The following is a 20,042-nucleotide window of genomic DNA, read 5'->3' as shown; positions in this document are numbered from 1 at the left end:
ATCTCAGTTTACAAGGATTATAAAAGTGATGTGCATTGCAATGTTCTGGGTCCTTTTCCCTGTTTGGGGTGTGGATCCTCAACTGAGTTATATTTTGTTTGTGATCAGATCAAGTCAATAATAAATTTATAAAAATGAGATCAAAAAGAATCCGGACTTACTCTTGGTGCTGCCAACAAAAGAACACGTTAACAGTATGTATAGGTTAATTCTCCTGTCAGTTGACCAAGGTACTGATGAAGATATGAAATTGCTTGGTATGAAGGCAGCTCACTGTTTTCTGAAAGGTCAGTGTCAACTAAAAAACGTACAAAATGGCAGCTCATTGCTATCGAAGGCGCTTAGCATTAGCAGTTAGCTCCTTATATGGTGAGTGTTCATGCTAATTGCTAATGCTAATGGTAAGTGTTGTGTTTAGTGGAATGGGTAAAATGCAGAAACTGAATTTCTCTCTGGGGGTAATAAAGTGAATTAACCTTTAATATTTAGATGAAAACATAATTATGACAACTATTTTACATTTCCTAAAAAAACTCTGATCCTTCGGACTGGTACATTACTATAATATTAGCACTGGTATCAGAAAAAACTCAACCCTGTTTGTAAAGTTTGTATAGATAGTTTTGGATTGGAATGTCTGGATAGTAGGATGACACTGACAGCACAGAACCACAAAAACTGAACACTGACAGTGAAAGGCAGACTGGCTTGTTTTTTTTTTTTTGTTTTTTTTTTTGTGGCATTTCCTTTCAAGGGGATTTAGCTATTTTAATGTCAGGGCTGGCTTCTTCGTGTGCAGATGTTCCTCCAAAACAAGTCATCCCTCTGGCACTGTTTACAAAGTTGCTGCATCCTTGGCTTAGTTCCAGCCGTGACGATTTTGACTGGTTTAAAGGAACACAAGTATGCCTGAGAGTTTTCCCCTCTTGTAGAATGACAATGCGTAACGTCAGATCAGAAGAACCTGCGTCTGGTTTGTGCAACTACACTGTGACCTAATGATGTTAAGTTCGTTTGATACCCAACATCCTGCTGCTGCTGCTAAGTTTCTTTCTGAAATGGTGAGCAAATTGGCTTCTGTGCAAGACCTTACGAAATATGGTATGACACAAGCAGCTATTTGTAGGAAACCACACAGTAAAGGTAGAGAAAGACACTCAGGAGAAAGGTCGTACAATGATCCACGCTGCAGGAACTGGCAAATAGCCCCCATATTGAGTCATCTGAAGCTAATGCACTGGGAGGATGCTCACACATATGTGCAGCCATCAGGTTGTGCCAACAAACACCAACTGGAGGTGTTTTATTCAATCTGAGGAAATTAAAAGAAGTTCTGTAGCTGTGATCTTGTTTCCTATTTTCTGCCCATAGTGGTGGGTGAAAATGGTACTTCTACTAAATCTGGGTTCCAGTTATTGTCCTTTTTTCAGTAATGAAATGAAGGCTGGTGTTGCTGTGAAAAATATCACATGTGTTGCGCGACTATATCTGTTAACATGATCAATTTCTTGCTGAAGATAAAGAGCTGAGAGCACACTTTCATTTAATTTCTTAAATACGTTATATTCAATGGCTGTTCGTGACCTCAGTTCTGAACACAGTCATTTCAGATGTGGTTTCTCCACTCATTGTTTTTTTCCTTTTTCGTGTAAGACCTGTTCATACTCAGTCTGATATAGAACTGACAGCGTTGACACTGAAATCACATGCACTCCACCCAAGTAACTTCAAAACAACTGACATTAGACACATGCGTCTACAATCTGGGAGTATGCTTTAAAGGTCAAAGAAACTGATTTATAACATGCATATGGATGTGATCTAAGAGGGCGAGGGTCTCCACAGGGTCTCTGATGGTGAAGCTGAAATATATCTGACCTTCTCTCATAAACAAACCCCTGTCTATGTCCATTTGTCTCTCCTCCAGTCAGCAGCACCTGCCATGCTCTTCTAGACAGCTTTCTAGAGGAGAACTTCTCAGATCCCTTGTTTTCTCACCATACGGACTCAGAAGACGACAGCCAAAGTAAGTGCAACGTCTGTCGAAGTACAGTCATTGACCTGATTTAACCCTTTAAGACCTAGAGCGATTTTTGTGCTGAATTACAAATTATTTTCTTTTCTCTACATCTAACCTTTCCTAGGTGATTTATCTCCTTTTATCATTTTTATCATATATATTTTTTGGTGAAAAGCACATATTTTTCTATATTTCATTTGTTAATAGATCAGGGGTGTCAAACTCATTTTAGTTCAGGGGCCATTTACAGCCCAGTTTGATCTGAAGTGGGCCTAAAGCGAAATTGGTTGGACTGTTAAATTTATATCTTGTAAGTGCCACACGTTCTGTTTTGATTTCCATTTTTGGTGTGTTATTTGAAATTAATTTAGCTGTATTAGAGTTCTTTTCCCTTTGGAAACTTACTTCTTTCCATTTATTGATTTATTTATTTATCCATCTATGTGTTTAGTGTTTCTATTACAGCTAGTATTAGGCTATTGCATTATCATTATTATTCATTTCTTTTTACTCTTTAAGTCATTGAAATAAATTATATTTATAGATATATAACTAACATTTCTTTTACTTTTATGTCATTTTTATTTATCCCTCTACTTAATGGAAGGTATGCAAATGACATTCTTTTATTTTGTTTAAAGTACAACCAAGTCAAGGTGAGGTCATTCTATAAGCCTTTTGGGTTTCCGACCTCACCTGCACATTTTTGTACCCTTCTCTCTATCGAGAGAGATATGTACATGTATTTGTCTTATTTTATACTGTATGTGCAAATTAATAAATAAAAAATAAATAAAAGAAGCAGTAAAACAATAGCATGAGAATCTATAATTGATGAGAACTCCAAATTTTTCTCTTTGTTTAAGTGCAAAAAGTAAAATTAAATTATGGAAATGTTTACGATTAAAGAGTATCCTTTTAAAAAATAATAATAATAACTTGAGCAGCCTGAAATCTCTTTAAAAATGTAAGTGCAATTTTAACAGTGTTATGCCTCACCTTCTCATTTATATATTTTTTACAGATCATAGTGGATCTACAAAGGCACAAAACTTTTAGTTATAGGCATTATATTTTTTAAAATTTTGGAGATTGGAGTATGGAAGTATCCAGCAGGGTCCAGATTGGAATTTTTGGGGGGCTGGTTTGTATGTTTATCACCCCTGATGTAGATGTACATAGGGTTAGGGTCTGTTTTCTCAGAGCAGAGAATGCTGAAGCTAAAATGACTTTTTTTTTCACAAAATATATCATTAACTGAACTTAAAAACAAGTGTTTCCAACCACTGTTAGTTATCAGACTCTGTGGGTTTTACTCATGAATCAATGAAACAGAAGATGACAGTAGTCGCTTTTCCATTGGACATCTGCGCAAAACTTTACAGATATTTACTTAATATTAATAAAACAGAGGTGCGTAATGTCGGTTTTTCCATTAAATCACATATACGATGATTTGTTTATTTATTATCGTGAGATGACACAAGAAGTCATTCCATAAACATGGCGACGAACATAAATAAGGTGTTGATTTACAGATATATTCATTATTATTATATATTACCCCTCTATCTCATGCTGAATTAAAAAAATGATTGGATTTCCGGTGTGTCCACACATACCGCAACATGTTTCTTCTTCTTTGCTTGTTTTAACATACGTCAACATCCAGTTTTTTAATTCACCTGACTCTAATTGGGAAAAAAGGTCTTTCCATTGTAGTTTTGTGTGATATACCATTTGTGCTATGCCCAAAAAACCACCCTTTGCCAGTGCAAAAATTTTTAATCGAAAAATGAGACTTTCAGCGAAATTGTCATTTTTCCATTAGGTGAATTTTTATGCGCAAGCTATATTTACACAAGGTCAATGGAAAATACGACTACTGTGTCCATGTTCACTATGGAAACTTTATTTAACCTGAAATATTTGCATGTATTGATAGGATTAGTGGATAAAAAGTTATTAAACAGTTAACCCATAAAGACCTAGTGCTACTTTTATAGCAGTTCCCAAATGATTTTTCTCTTTATCTAACCTTTCTAAACTGATTTATCAGCATTTATTATAACAATATCCTCCGTATTTTACATTTTTTACTGTAAATCATGTATTTTCCCTATATTTAATTCACTGATCATATAGATGTTCATAAATACTCAGATTAAATTCAAAGGTTATTATTTTACAACAGATAAAACTGATGAAAATGTGACTTTTTCAGCAAACATATCAATAATTTAACGTCAAAACAAGTGTCTCCCTACATTGTCATCGATCCAACTCCATGGATTTTACTGGTGAATCAATGTTGTAGAAGATGACGGTGTTTCCACGTTCACTACAGAGTCTCTGAACATCCAAAAGGGTCATATCTGATGACCATGAGAAGAAAGTTTACATCAGCAGATGGTGGTGGAGGTTTAGATCTTTGACTGGTTTTAGTAGCGCTTGCATTCAAACAGAACCTAAAAATCTGGAATCTGTTATAAGTGCCGACAGTATAATCGTCCATAGTAAGAGGCACACTTTGAAAATACTAAAACTGTGTATTAAGAGTTAAAACCCAACTTCTGGAAGATCATTACACTGAAAAGAACAAAGGAATTCAAACAGCATAATGTGGTAAGTTTGCCAGTGAACAAGAAAAAAACAAGATCAAAAGAAGCTTACTTTAGATGGTTATGGCACAAAGAAATGAGAGTGGGTTCCAATGAAATGAAAATGTCGTAATGCATTTTACACTTGTGTCCTCTCTCCCTGGAGGGATTCCTGTGGCTGTTTGTCGTATTAGCTCTAGTGCCATTTCCTCTTCAAGCATCACATGACGCCTAGTACGCCTCTTCCTTTCTCATCTTGCCCCCCCACCCCTCCCCCATTCTTCACCCCATCCCAGTGCACAATCACCAGAATTTTACAATGGGTTTGTCTGTTTGACTCTTAAACAAATTTAAAACTTTAATTGAATTTAACTGAAATTTAGGTCAGCAGCCCAGGCGTAATTTGTCTGTGGTGCAGATCAGGATCAAGGTGTCTCCTCTAAGTCTTTTTTAAACATTGTGAGAGTAAAAACAGGCTATTTGTTTGTTAAATTGAATTTAGATTTAGTCTTCCACAAGCCTAAGTTTTGTTTGTTCATCTGGGTGGATGGATCCTTTCAGCAGTCCTACTCTTGGAAATTTTCTGCATTAAACACTTCATTCCCTGCATTCTTGTGAATTTTTATGCATCGATTTGTGCCCTTTCTGTGTCCGTTAATGGTGGAAATGTTGTTATTCATGCAAAGCAGGGGTTCCCACACTTTTTCAGCTTGATACCAAAAATATAAAGTAATTACCCCACCCCCCCAAAGAGGTGGATGTGTCCACAATCAGTGGACTCACAGGCCAAATGGATTGATTTAAAAAGCCACCCCTGGAGAATATTTTGTACCTGCCAAGAAGTACGAATACAGTATATGGTTTTCGAATTTGATTATTATTAAAATGAAAATTCTCTGCTTCTTGATGTTCTAATCACTGAGGGGGATATATCTGAATTGTACTCCTGTGTACATCACATGTATAAAACAGACCACACACAGGAAAAAACTGATGAATCATCATATAAACTACAACATTTCTCTCACAGTTAATTAAATATTTGTTAAGCTTAGTAAAAAAACAATATGTCGGAAATAAATCTTCATTTTGTTCTCTCTCCATTTTATAGGCTCATGCTGTTCTTCTCCTTTTTAATTTCTGCTTATGTCTTGTGGCCATAAAATATACTTATTCATGCGATCTAGAGAACACAACCATTTGCTCAGATATACAGTCAGAGTCTGCAGACCCTCGCCCTCTTAGATCACATCCACCACTAATAGAAACATATATTAAACTATTTTTTCAGATAAAACACATTTTTATATTATTTTACATTAGATTTAATTCAAAAATCTGCATGTAACGCGGTCAAAAGGACACGAAGATTACGCGTCACTATTTTTTAAAAATATCTCTTTATTCTCTCACAGGTACATTTTGGGAATCAAACTACTTATGCAAGGGAGAGTGTTTCAGAAAAATGACCGCTGTTGCAAAATTATTTTAGATTTGTATGCATTTAAATGGGTAGGTTCTGCATTTAACACAAGTGGACACGAGGAGTTACAAATGAAACCTGGAATGAGACTGAGATTCATGAAAACCCCACATGTCTGGATTAGAAAAAACACTAGGACCATCACATTTAATACAGTGTCTTTATTTATAGTGGTATATAAGACCATTTGAAGCCATGTGGTCTATCCTGTCCCAAATTTGGTCCTATTTTTGGCCCCAATATTTTATTAAAATTCATTGATTTTGGGATGGCTCAGAGCAAAAGTATAATTTTTTTTTTGCATTTATCTGAGGTCATCATTAGGTACATCCTGGAGGGAAATATGTCTAAATTTCTGTTTTATTACTGGGTCTCCAAAGCTGGCAAAGTGCCAGGTACCAAAATGTACCCAGTTTCATAGAAGCACCCATGTAGGTTATAAAACAGTTTCTTTGACCTTTAAAGCTAATGTTCAGGAGGCTCATCACGTGGACAAAACAGAGAACAATACCAGGAAAAAAACAGATAAATCATCACACAAACCAAAACATTTATCTTAAAGTTAATAAGATGCTTATTTAACTTTACTAAGGTTTAGAACAGTGAATTTACTGACAATTTCACCACTATTTAAATCAGACAATAAGGTTTTATTTTTTTCTATCCATTTTGGCTGTTGTGCAAAATGAAGAGGCCAAAACAGGGGATAGAAGAGACCACATTTTCTCCACATGTGTATGTTTATTTGAAACAGCAGGTGAGGCTGTTATTAGGATGATCGATAACATATTTTCACCTGTGTTGTTCCTGTAAATGGAACGCTGTGGCAATGTTACCAAATGTTCAGGAAACTCATCACGTATACAAAGAAGAGAACTGCACTCAAAAACAGATAAATCATCACACAAACCAAAAACATGCCTATTACAGTTAATAAAACACTCGTTTAATTTAATTTAATTTAATAAAAAACAATACGTCAGAAATACAGCTTGCATCTTCATGATGTTCTCACACCAGACAGATTTATTTAACGTGTAAATTTTATAGGCTCATGCTGTTCATTCAGCTTTTAATTTCTGTTCATTTATTGTGATCATAAAATCTAATTCATGTGATCTGGGGAATACAGACAACGTTTACTCATGCTGATTTTGTCACAGAATCAGTTTGTGCTCACGCTGGTGTATATTGTTACATAATCATAAAGATACTTGTATTGTTAAATGTCAAAATACGTGTGTATGTGGACTTGGTGTACAACTGTTCTCAGGTGTAAATAATTGAAATAACTCCTGTTTCATACCTCTAAAAACCTGTAGATTTAGGACATAAAAATATCCACCAACCACTGTGATTTTTTTATGATTTGTTTTTCTGTTTAGTGCAACTTTTCAGGTCTTTACTCACTCTAAATGCACTGCCTGATGTGCTGCTTTCTTCCCCTCTTTCAGTTACCTCCTGTGATTTTGAGTCACTGTGCCTCTGGACTTTCTCAAATCACAGTGACCAGAGCGACTGGACTGTCGTGTTGCCACAGCAACAAGAAAAAACACCAGGTGCGGTGATACCTGTATCCGACCACTCAAGGGGAAGCTCTGATGGTAAGGATATAGACACCTATGCTGTTCAAATGTTACAAAGTGAATCTGTGGACTGAATATATGCCATTGCCATCCTATTTTGTTTTTGACATTTATTCTGATTTTGTTCCTAATATATTCTACACACACACACACACACACACACACACACATATATATATATATATATATATATATATATATATATATACACACACACACACACACACACATATGTATATGTATGAATGTGTGTGTATATATATACAGGGTGGGGAAGCAAAATTTACAATGAACATTTTGTTGTTTTTTTCTCAGCAGGCACTACGTCAATTGTTTTGAAACCAAACATATATTGATGTCATAATCATACCTAACACTATTATCCATACCTTTTCAGAAACTTTTGCCCATATGAGTGATCAGGAAAGCAAACGTCAAAGAGTGTGTGATTTGCTGAATGCACTTGTCACACCAAAGGAGATTTCAAAAATAGTTGGAGTGTCCATAAAGACTGTTTATAATGTAAAGAAGAGAATGACTATGAGCAAAACTATTACGAGAAAGTCTGGAAGATACTATTAAAGAAGAATGGGAGAAGTTGTCACCCGAATATTTGAGGAACACTTGCGCAAGTTTCAGGAAGCGTGTGAAGGCAGTTATTGAGAAAGAAGGAGGACACATAGAATAAAAACATTTTCTATTATGTCAATTTTCTTGTGGCAAATAAATTCTCATGACTTTCAATAAACTAATTGGTCATACACTGTCTTTCAATCCCTGCCTCAAAATATTGTAAATTTTGCTTCCCTACCCTGTATATATCCACAATAACAACACAAATTAACCCCCAACCATAAACATGCTCAACATGCTCGTACTTGAACTTTTTTCCTTTTACATTACCAATTTTTCTAACACTTTTCCCCATATATCTTTAAATTGGGTTAATTTGTTCTTTTCCGTGGCTATTGCCTTTTCTATGTTCAAATAGTAACTCAACTCTCATTTCTAGTGTGACAATGAAGGTGCGTAGGTAGATTTCCAGTGCTCAAGTATCAGTTTTTTCAATACAGTTGATGAAAAATATATAATCCACCTATGTGGATACTTCACTGTGTCTTGTAATGTATCTTGAAATTCACAAAGTAATGAATCAAAATTAAACTTCACACCCAGCACTTCGAACAACCAGTGTTCTATGTTCATCCAAATCCTTGTTCTTAATATATTCTAATGATAATATGATATTTGCTGATTTAGAATTCATTAAAAACAACATTTGGTCAGGGTGGTGATGGTATTATTTTAATGCTTTATTGGGAAAGTGACTATTTTTGGTAATTTCCTCCAACATTAAATATGGGGCCAATCCTGTGCCTCAGTGAGGTCCAGAAGCATGTTGGTTTTTAGAATCCCTAAACAGTGATTCAGAGAGATTTTATGGACATTTTGAAACTGTAAACAGTGAGTATGAGTGGTTTTTGTCAGTTTATGACCTTATAACAGTTGTTTAATTGCATGTGTTTACTTTTTAGCAAGTGCTGCTCAGATGTTTTATGGTAAGAGGAGATAGATGATGATGTCTAATAACACACAAAGGTTGAAATTTTGAATTTCAGAGTATTTCAATGAGTGCCCTATAAAGGGGTAATGCACATGGCCTCATTGCATATGTATTTCCCCGAGTATCTCTTACAAAATGATAAATATATAGTTGAGAGTGCACATGATTCACTGAGGTTTCCAGTAGTCAATTTACAGACAGCTGCACCATTATTTAAACCAGAAAAATATGTTTTTTTAATCCATTTTGCCCCTGGCATGGCTGTTGTACTGAAGAAACAGGCCTTGTCAAGAACAGAAAGCAGGTGATAGAGGAGACAGAATTTTCTTCATACCTGTTAATTTATTTGAAATGAAAGTTGAAGGTGTTATTAGGGTGATTGATTATTTATTATTTTCACGTGTGCTGTGCTCAGTATTAGACTGTAAATGGAAAGAGTGCGCTAACATATGTCATCAAATGCTGAGGCTCAACAGGAAGTCAAATCCTGCTTCCACATAATGTTATAAGGTGTATGTCATCCTTCACATACACACACACACAGAAAAATATGTATATGAAATACATGAAACCTTAAGCTTCACAGTTTAATCTAAAGAAGCAGTTTGTAACGTTTCCTCTGTCTTACTGGTAAAATACATATTACTAAATTGGATTAATGAAAAACCAACTACTGTAATCCTGTGGTGTGAAGAAATGTTCATGGTGTTTACAATGCAAAGGCTAGCTCAGGAAAATGACAAGAATTTTACTGAAATTTGACCTTGAATTCAGATTCAGATTCAAATTGTCCAGTGGAAGCATCTGAAATATTTGTGACATGTTTTGGACAGTCTGTGTAGAATAAATGGGCTCCAGGTCAAGTTTAACCACATGTATAGTGGTATGGATTGTGGAAGTCAGAATCCATTGCAATGGCAACTTATAAATGTGGCATCTGCATGCGTCATATGATCTTTTTTAATCTCCGCTTTAGAATGCTCGGCTCGCTCCTCCTCCTACATTTACCTCAATGCTCAAAGTAGCATTTAGATTTCCCTTTTCAAACAGGATGTGATTTTAAAGCATTTTTCACACTGAAATTATTGTGTTTATCCACATTTTGTGCACAAAACCTTTCATTCTGCTGTCTGTGATGCCTTTTCCTGAGAGAAACACATGCATTGCAGATGTGCAGATTAAAACTAAAACTCTGCATCTGTATGGTCAGTAGATTCCCCTCACCAATATCAGATGTGTCCATGTGCAAACTAGTGTTGCACTAATTTGCACTATCCCTGATTGACTGCTTTGGACACTCTTGAAATGAACAGGCAGTGTCTTCCTCCTCCCCACCACTCCCTTCTGCGCCTCGTCTGAATTGTATCCTGATGCTAATTTGCAATGCTTACTAAATCTGGCCCCAAGAGGATTATAATCAGTGTTGTGCAAGTTACTTCCAAACTGTAATCCATTACAGATTACTTGTTACTGTTATTTAAAAGTAATTCCTTACCTTACAATATTACTGTCTCAGAATTGTAATGCGTTACATGACTCCTATATTACTTTTGAGTTACAGACTCTCGTCATAAATGGCTTGTGTGCTGTAGACCCCCCACCCCCCACCCCACCCCCGATACAAGAGATAGGAGAGCCTTGGGACGCATAAATTTGCACCCCAAAGTACGGGCGGACGGATAGCTCAGTAAGTAACGCTACAGTCTACGACAGGGCTGACCGATATTGGAAAAAACTGACACTGCAATTTTTTTTAACCCTGCGATATATATTGCAATATGAAAAAATACTCAGGAGTATATACTTAGTTGTGATACCTGTTGTTGTGGCAACAGGTGCAAGGCACTATTGACACAGAACACATGTTTCAATATCATCCTTCTCGTAGCCGAAATAATTCCAGATAACTGACGTTGCTCTTCTTTTTGACACCAAGTCTTCATATACAGTGATTTTCTCCTGTTCGTTGCTCATTTTTCCATATTGTTACCAACGACTCACTCCAAACTGATTAAGAACGATTGTGATTGGTGGATCACTGTGCGTAGTGTGTGTCAGGTACCCTTGAAATTAGATGAGAACATGTTGAGTTGATTTGCCTCCTACATTGCAGGACCTGCAATGTAACTATTGTGCACATTTGCATTGCGATGTCGATGCTCAAATGATAAATTGTGCAACTCTAGTCTATGATGTTCAAATTCCAGCAAGAACACTTGCATTTTTTTCAATATTTTACATGTTCAAAGAGGGGGAGTGGCACCAAGGACATCGGTAGATAAAGAATTCTAACTAGTCATAGAAACGTCAGCTTATCTTGTCATTGCTGATCACAGGGCTCATGCTAACTAGCTTCTTAAAGCAGGGTTAGGGTTAGTAATGAGTATATGTCCATGTAGACAATGTACTGTCTTCTGTCGTCTTCACCCATTGGCTGAACACCAACAGGAAACAGAGCTTTCCTGCTACATTTTTGGTTCCTTAAGGTGTCACGGTTTTGCTGTTTTTGTTTATTATTGCTCGACAAAAAGTGTGTTGTAACGCAAGTGCTATTGGACATGTACCAATTAAAATATTACTGAAAATCAATTAGTAATGCCTTACACTACGGCGTTACAGCAAAAAGTAATCCATTACTGCAATGAATTACTTTTGTAACCTGTTACTCCCAACAGTGATTATAATGTTGTATTCTCTTCTTTTTCCCCAGGACATTTTCTGCTCCTCAGTTCTTCACCTGCAGCTGAGGCTTCTGGGAGATGTGAGTACTACTTGACCAGCTCGGTTCTACCAGGAAGCAACGAGCACTGCACCTTTAACGTGGCTCTGTACCAAGCTGGTCCAGTTACAGGGAATTTCACACTTCAGATCAAACCAGTTCTCTCAGGGTCCGCTGTTAACTCTGTGGTCCTCAACCCCGGGAGACGAAACAGCCACAGGTCAGAAAATACAATCTGGACAGGTTCTCAATGCCTCTGTTTGGTGTATACTCGGTGGGTCTATTTATGGAGCACAATAGATCCATTTCATTAGTGTCAAAAAGCGAAACCCTGGATCTTAACCGATTGAAGTGCCTGTCAAACTGACATACTGGCTCTAGAATAAATAGACTTCAGGTTCAGTTCGGTGAAACGTAATGCAGGCTTTTGAACACAGCAAGGACAAAGAAAATAATGCGTTTTACTTCTGTGGCACTAATGTTATATCAGGAAATGTTTCTTACCTGCCATGTGGAACAGAACTGCAAAACCATGACCGATCAGGACAGCGGTCTCTTGAGTACTGTTTGGGAAACAGGGACAGGTATTTTCTATTGATCTAATTGATCTAATGCTGAAGTACAGCCATCTTGAGGCCAGCTAAAAGCATTCTTGTCTAGATGCAGACTTTGAAAATGAATTTATTTATAATTGGTTAGGACAGATGAGGCATTAGGACAGATAGGGCATATGCCCAGATGGATGGGCATATGCATTAAGTTTGTACGTTGGCTTTGTTAGTGTCAGTGCAGTAATGGACTGTGCAATCCCATTATGAAACACACAGAGACAGCAGTTTCATTTATTCAGCCTGCTGTTCATAACACACCAACCTGAAGAAATAACTTCTGGATACACTTTCCACTGAAATCATTCTCCATTTGAGAGTCACATCTTTGCACCGACAGTCATGACCTTTCATCTGCACCTCCACTTCTGATCAAGTAATGCTTGTCATATAATGGATTTTCTCTGACAAATGGCCTACATTCTATGCATTACGTTCATTTTTTCCTTATCTCACTCATGTGACTAGATGTATAGTACGCATGAAGTTTTGAGATATTGGACAGCTTTCCAGGAAACAGACTAAACTGATTTGTAAAGCTTGATGTAAAGGTGTGCAAAAGTGTTGTGACAAAGATTTAACTCTTTATAGGTCACTTATAGAAATACTCTGAAACTCAGCTTTTCAACCTTATAGGCAGGTCCAGGCTAGGAAAAAACTGCCAGCTTTTCCAATCAAGGTTTTCTAATTGGATTCTGGTACTTTGACACATGCTCTTCAAAATAAGCTCTGGGGCCATCTTGAATTTTGCCTCAAATTCAATATGGCTGCCAAAATTCCAATATGGCTCCCAAAATACCTAAAATGATATCTGGAAGAAGCCTGTTAGGTGAAATGCAGAATTGTTTTCACTAATTTGTAATGATAATAGCCAGTAAACATGACCCAGTTTGTTGGATGCCTCAGTGTAGAACATGAGAAACAACAACAAACAGATCACGGACATTGCCACTGGCAGCCATCTTGAATTTATGTCACGAGTTACTGACCTTATTTTGAATCAGATGACATATTTGGATTTCTCACCCCTGAAAACCTAAGGATTGACACCAAATTTATAGCCATATCTCCACATGACCAGGAGATATAGCTATTTTCCTAAAAGCACGGTGGGCCCGGTGGCCACATTGGATTAAACCACCAATGGTGGACTGTTGAGGTATCCAACAAATTGGGTCATGTTTACCGGCTATGATCATTACAAATTAGTGGAAAACAATTTAGCATTTCACCTAAAAGGCTTCTTCTAGATAACATTTTAGGTATTTTGGCAGCATATTAAATTTTGAGGCAAAATTCAAGATGGCCCCAGAGCTTATTTTGAAGAGCATGTCTCAAAGTACCAGAATCCAATGAGAAAACCTTGACTGGAAAAATTGGCAGTTTTTTTCTAGCCTGGACCTGCCTATTAGTGCGTTATTAGAGGACCTAACAAGACTATTACTTCTGTGAAAATTTTCAAACTTTTTTATTGTCATGTAGAAAACCAAGGTCAATGAAGTTACCATATTTAGTTCCTTACCCGTAAGTGGCAAAAAAAAAAAAAAAAAAACAACCCAAGGAGTATATATAAAAAATACAAGAGAAACATATATAAAGTGAAAGGAACACGTATTTTAGAACATTAGAACATCACTTTTAGAACATTACGACATAAGTGCTGTTACAGACACCTGTCAACATACACATTATTACATTTTATATATGCATATTTTACATATTATATTTTCTTACACCCCTGATTACAAGACTTTATTACTTTTGCAAAATTTTTCAACATTTTTTATTATGTAGAAAATCAAGGTCAATGAAGTTACCATATTTGTTTCCTTACCTGTAAGTGGCCAGAAAAAACAAATCCAAGAAGTAAATACAAAAAATATAAGAAAAACACATGTAAGGTAAAAGGAACATCCCTTTTTTAGAACATTAGAACAACCTAAGTGCTGATCCAGACCCCTGTCCACATCCACATTATCCCTTTGAACATCATTCCTTACATTAGTACCATTACTTCATGGTACCTAACAAAGCAGGTACACTCACTGTTCATGCAGAGGTGGACCTTACAGACCCTGTAGACCACATTAGACCTGAGATTGCTGTCACTGTTTTGTAATGTATGTGGAAATTACCAAAAATAGTCACTTGCCCCATAACGGTTTAAAGATGCAGTGCACATCCAGCATTAAAGTGCATCACCTTCACCTACTCTGTTTGAGTGGATCAAAGTTAATACCCCCTTAGTCAAAGTCCAGAAATTATTAAAACAAACCCTGGTGGTAATGACGTATTTCTTGAGGCTAATTAGACGTAGCAAGAGGGGGTATTCAGTATTAGGTTGGTTGCCCCGAGTGGACATTAGAGTTACTGCATATTTTGACACTTCTCTGGAGGTTTGCTGCTTGTTCTGATCCTGTTAAAGGTGTAGGAAGTACTTGATGGAGCTAAAAATGCATAACATTAAAGTATGTTACACAAGAAATTGAACATAGTTTTTCAAAGTAGATTGAGTGAGTGCAGATGCTCAGTGGAGATAAAGTAGTAGTAATTTACATTCAAGGATCCGCAAATAGCTGCAAAAACAGGAACGTCATTATATACATTACTGCTAAACCAATATAGAGACAGATGGCAGTTATGTAAGAAAAATAGAAACATTTCAATAAAGGGTGAACATGTGAAAACACTTATGTGCCATATTAGAGGAAGTACACTTAATATAGATTTGTGATGCATGCATGTTTATATTGAATTAAATCACCACAGAAATCACAGATGTGCAATTATGTTTGGTATAGAAACGATTTTATGCAAAACAGATTTCATTGGTTTTTACAGGGTTTAACTAGAGGCTGTAAATGGAACAAAAGCATTTTTATGATTTGATTTCAGTGCCTTCAGTTGTCGTGGTCAAACAACATGCACAGAAATAAAAGTAATATATATGTGCACAACTGGAGCCCCTCTGTTTTTGTTCATTTAGGCCAAAGTGGGAGCTGGTGGAGGCTGTGATTGGCAAAATGGAAGAGCCCTTTCAGGTGACTTTGCTCTACACTTCCTGTGTGGGTGAAGGAGGAAACACTGTGGCCTTGGATTCGCTGGAGTTCAGAAACTGTGAAGGTGAGGTCACAGCATATAAAGAACACTTCTCAGCGAAAAAGAAATTTAAAAAAAAGAAAACAAAACGCATTTTTGCAACCACACTGATTATACAGCCAGCATTCAGAGACACCATACAACACTGTTCCACTGTTTAGAATGTGAGGATGTTATGGGAGATTCCAGGAATATGTTTTTAAAGCACAAAAGGTAAAGACATTAAACAGATTTATATAAGGTTTGATTTTAATATACATGATGGGGAGACGAAGAATGAGTCACTGAGTACATAATAATAATAATAATAATAATAATAATAATAATAATAATAATAATAATAATAATCAAGGTTCAAGGTTACTTTATTTGTACCCGTAGGTAGATTTGTTCTGCAGTCTGCGTGATTGCTTTGATATTACAACAAGACATACATTGAACATGTAGGACAGGTACTAAATCGAGCTTACAGACAGAACAAAAAGACAGGACAAAAAGTGCTCAGTGTTCCACCATTCATCAGTATAGCAGCATGGATAAGTAAAAGAATAAAATAAATAAGATCAAATAAATACAAACAAGATGCAATAGATCCCCAAAAAAACCCAGACAAGATAAAAACCCAGACAACATAAAAACCAGGATAAGAACATAAAATTTAAAAATGTGAAGTCACAATAATAATAAATAGAGCAAAGAAATGGAATAAATAACTAAAATAAGTTAGTAAAGTGCTATGTCACTATCTCTTATTGAGCTCAGTGACGGCAACAGGAACAAAGCTATTTTTATAACGCTGTGTCCTGCACATTGGGACTAAATAATAATAATAATAATAATAATAATAATAATAATAATAATAATAATAATAATAATAATAATAATAACAACTGGAAAAGCACTCAGAGAGCACAGACCTCCGCCAAAGTAGATCAGTGCCCAACCCCCCCACCCGATCACCACCAAAATTTGATCATTTGTTCCTTGTGCCAGTATCAACATTTCCTGAAATTTTCATCCAAATCCATCCATAACTTTTTGAGTTATCTTGCACACAGACAGACAGACAGACAGACAGACAGACCGATGCTGGCAAAAACATAACCTCCTTGGTGGAGGTAATAATGGATTGAATTTCTATAGTGCACTCAAAGCGCTTCACATTTTTGATCCATTATTCCTTCACTTTGACATTCACACACTTTAATCCCCAATGTATTCCCAATATTTTTGTAATTTGAAACAGCATCACAGACCTTGTTTGGCTGCTTGTTTCCTTCCTATTTAGGCCATAAAGAAGAGGTGCAGGCCTTAGATTTTAAAAGATGACCAGGCAACAGGAAATATTTGAGTTCTTTGTAGTTTGTTTTTATGTTAAGTTGTAGTTTCTTGCTTGCATGTCAAGTTGCAGTGGCTTGACTAAGTGGCCTTGAATGAGGGTACGCAGTCAAACTGAGGACAAATTCTCACTCAGTTAATAAATATTACATTCTGGAATATCCAGCCAAAATAAACAACCTCAAACAGTAAAGTTGATCTATAATGAATTTATTCTTTTGCATGAAATGAAAGAACTAAACCTATAAAGATGATTTATAACAGTTTGCAGATTTTGTTTGAAGCCAAACATGGAAAGTGTTTCTTTCAATAAAAAATATACAATATACTGTCAGATAAATACCTTGCAAATTATTTGGTTCTAACCAAGATGAAAATAAAAAAAACTTAGATTTAGAAGTGTTAGATAATTTATCTTGTTTTAAGAGGTCATTTCTTATTTTAAGTTTTCATACATACATACATACATACATACATACATACATACATACATCTGTAGACATCCTTATTTCTAGATTTAACAATCTTAATTTAAGAAATATTGCCAAGTGAAATAATCTTGGGGCATGGACAGATATTTAATTTCTTTTTAGTACCTTTTTTCTCAGACTTAGTGTTTTGATCTTGTTTTTAGACACCCCTTTTTGCTGTGTATCTGTGCAGTGTATATTTGGCCCATTTGTTATGTAAACATATTATTCTGTGTTAGAATAACAACTGATTACTTGATTTGTTGTGATAAAACAAAAATACAAGTTAAAAATGTCTCAACACGAAAAAAATGTCAACTTGAAAATCCTTTTCTAAGTCAGTAAATGCTGTCGACTTAACTTCAGTGACAGTTCAGGAGAGTAAAAGTGGACTAAAACCCTGCGTCATCACATTTTGGTGACGTATCGTCCAAATGCATCATGGACAACTGGAAGGTGCCTTTTCTGGTTGTGAACTTATTGTTGTTCTTTCGTGCCTCATTTCGAATCTGGGAATACATTTTATAACACACATTAGGCACTTATTTTGTTTAAAAAATTGCTTCAACTGTATGAAATTTTATTGTTTGAAATTTATGGAAGCAAAAAAGATTTGTATAACATCAGATTTTGCCACAAAGAAAATGAATGATAAAATCCACAGTTGCGCACTGATGACTTTATGTACCGTATATTTTAAAGACCTCTGCTCACTGTAGGGTTCTGTAGATGATTTTTATGATTACAGCACTGTAAAACCACATAACTGCTATGTGATTGCTGCAGCAGACCACCAGGGCATGGAGCTGAACAGAGCATGTGGCGAATCGTTCCACTGTGAGGATTCAGGCGACTGCATCGACCAGAGCCAAGTGTGCGACTTCCACACAGACTGTTCTTATGGAGAGGATGAGGGCTTCATATGTGGTAAGGTTTTTACCCTTTTACAGCAAAACCACTAAATGCAAAATAGGCTTTACACTTAACGGAATGTATGAAACAATGCGCTGTGAATAAAAACGTATACTTTTGCAACTGGCTTTGACTAATTATATTTCATTTCATGATTGATCTCCAGCATCAGACTGGTTCTGAGAGCGTGAGTGTGAAAACAATCTAAAATTCAATTAGAGGTGCATGTGTGAGTGCTTTCATTTAAAACTGGATGGAGAGTTAAGTGAAGCTGGCAATCTGTACAGCAGTCCTAAAGCAGAGAGAGTGTGTCTACTGGCAGGCAGTAATCCATATGCATTAGCTGTATTGAAGTTCAAATCCAGGATAAATTGTTAATCCTTTGACCTGAGGTAACAGATTATTTCATCAGCCATAGGCCTCCTTTGGCAACATAATATATTTGTGCAGAGTGTGACTGTTATTTGGACATTTAAAGTGTGAAACCTCCATTCAGAATCTCTTTGGGTTATTTAAATGTTCTGATCAACTATTTTACTAATCTTTTTTACTTTAATTAATTTTCATAATGAATTAAAAGCAGTGTTGTGGAAGTTACTTCCAAACTGTAATCCATTACAGATTACTTGTCACTGTTATTTAAAAGTAATTCCTTACCTTACAATATTACTGTCTCAGAATTGTAATGCATTACATGACTCCTGTATTACTTTTGAGTTACATACAGACCCTTGGCATAAATGGCGCATGCGCAGTAGAGCCCAACCCAACACCCCCCAGATAATAACACAATAAATCTGTGCCCCTGTGCCTCTGTGTACATGTGGACAGATTGCTCAGTAAGTAATGCTGTGGTCTATGATGTTTGAATCTCAGCAGGAGCGCTTGCATTTTTTTCAACATTTTACATGTTCAAACAAGGGATGCGGTGCCGAGGATGCCAGTAGATAAATGCACAATTGATAAAGAATTCTAACTAGTCTAGGGATGTAACAATTACCGGTATAACGATAAACCGCGGTAAAATTGCAGATGGTTAGTATTATCATTTAAATTCTAGTTATCATGAGAACCGTGTTTGACTACCGCACTTTTAGGGGAAAAAACACATACGTAAAGATCTGCTTTTATGTCAAACATTTGAGTATAGTTTTAATTTATTACAATTTTAATTTTTTTACCTAATATTTGGAACCAATATTCACTTTTAAAGTCTTTGAAAAGGTTTGTTAAGCATCTTTGTGTTATTTATGCAATAAAGTATATACATTTTTCAAATCCGATTTTATATGTTTTTTTGTGTTTTTTGTCCTTTTATGTTTTTATAGTAGGTTTAAAGTGAAAAAAATAATAGGCAGATGATATAAATGAAGTTATGCTGAAAAAAATAGAACCCAAACATGGGTATAGTAAACATTTGTTTATATGGTATATAAAGGCAAAATCAAAAGGACTGAAAAACAGACAAAATAGGCTCAGATCACTAAGGGTTAATATTTCAATGTTTCTGCAACAGAAGGTACATTGTGTCAATTATTTTATTTGTTGTTTTTTAAATACAACTTGGTTAAATTATTTCAGTGTGTGTATAAGTACTTTTAGAACATTTTGAGCACAATTTCAACAATACCATGATAATAATG

At 35.8% G+C, this 20,042-nt stretch overlaps 1 protein-coding gene across 1 annotated transcript in view; it reads left to right on the top strand.

Moving 5' to 3' along the window:
* ltk (leukocyte receptor tyrosine kinase) overlaps positions 1–20,042 on the top strand; it is a 137,947-nt gene that overhangs the window by 49,056 nt on the left and 68,849 nt on the right. The window contains exons 2-6 of the mRNA XM_030127224.1: positions 1,928–2,026; positions 7,558–7,707; positions 11,964–12,192; positions 15,567–15,703; positions 18,274–18,414. Of these exons, the coding sequence (XP_029983084.1) occupies positions 1,928–2,026; positions 7,558–7,707; positions 11,964–12,192; positions 15,567–15,703; positions 18,274–18,414 (756 nt within the window). The remainder of the gene's footprint in view (positions 1–1,927; positions 2,027–7,557; positions 7,708–11,963; positions 12,193–15,566; positions 15,704–18,273; positions 18,415–20,042) is intronic.

Source organism: Sphaeramia orbicularis, chromosome 22, assembly GCF_902148855.1.
Source record: "Sphaeramia orbicularis chromosome 22, fSphaOr1.1, whole genome shotgun sequence".
Classification (NCBI taxonomy): Eukaryota; Metazoa; Chordata; class Actinopteri; order Kurtiformes; family Apogonidae; genus Sphaeramia; species Sphaeramia orbicularis.
Note: the sequence above shows the minus strand (reverse complement) of the source record. Positions and strands in the feature narration are given on the sequence as shown.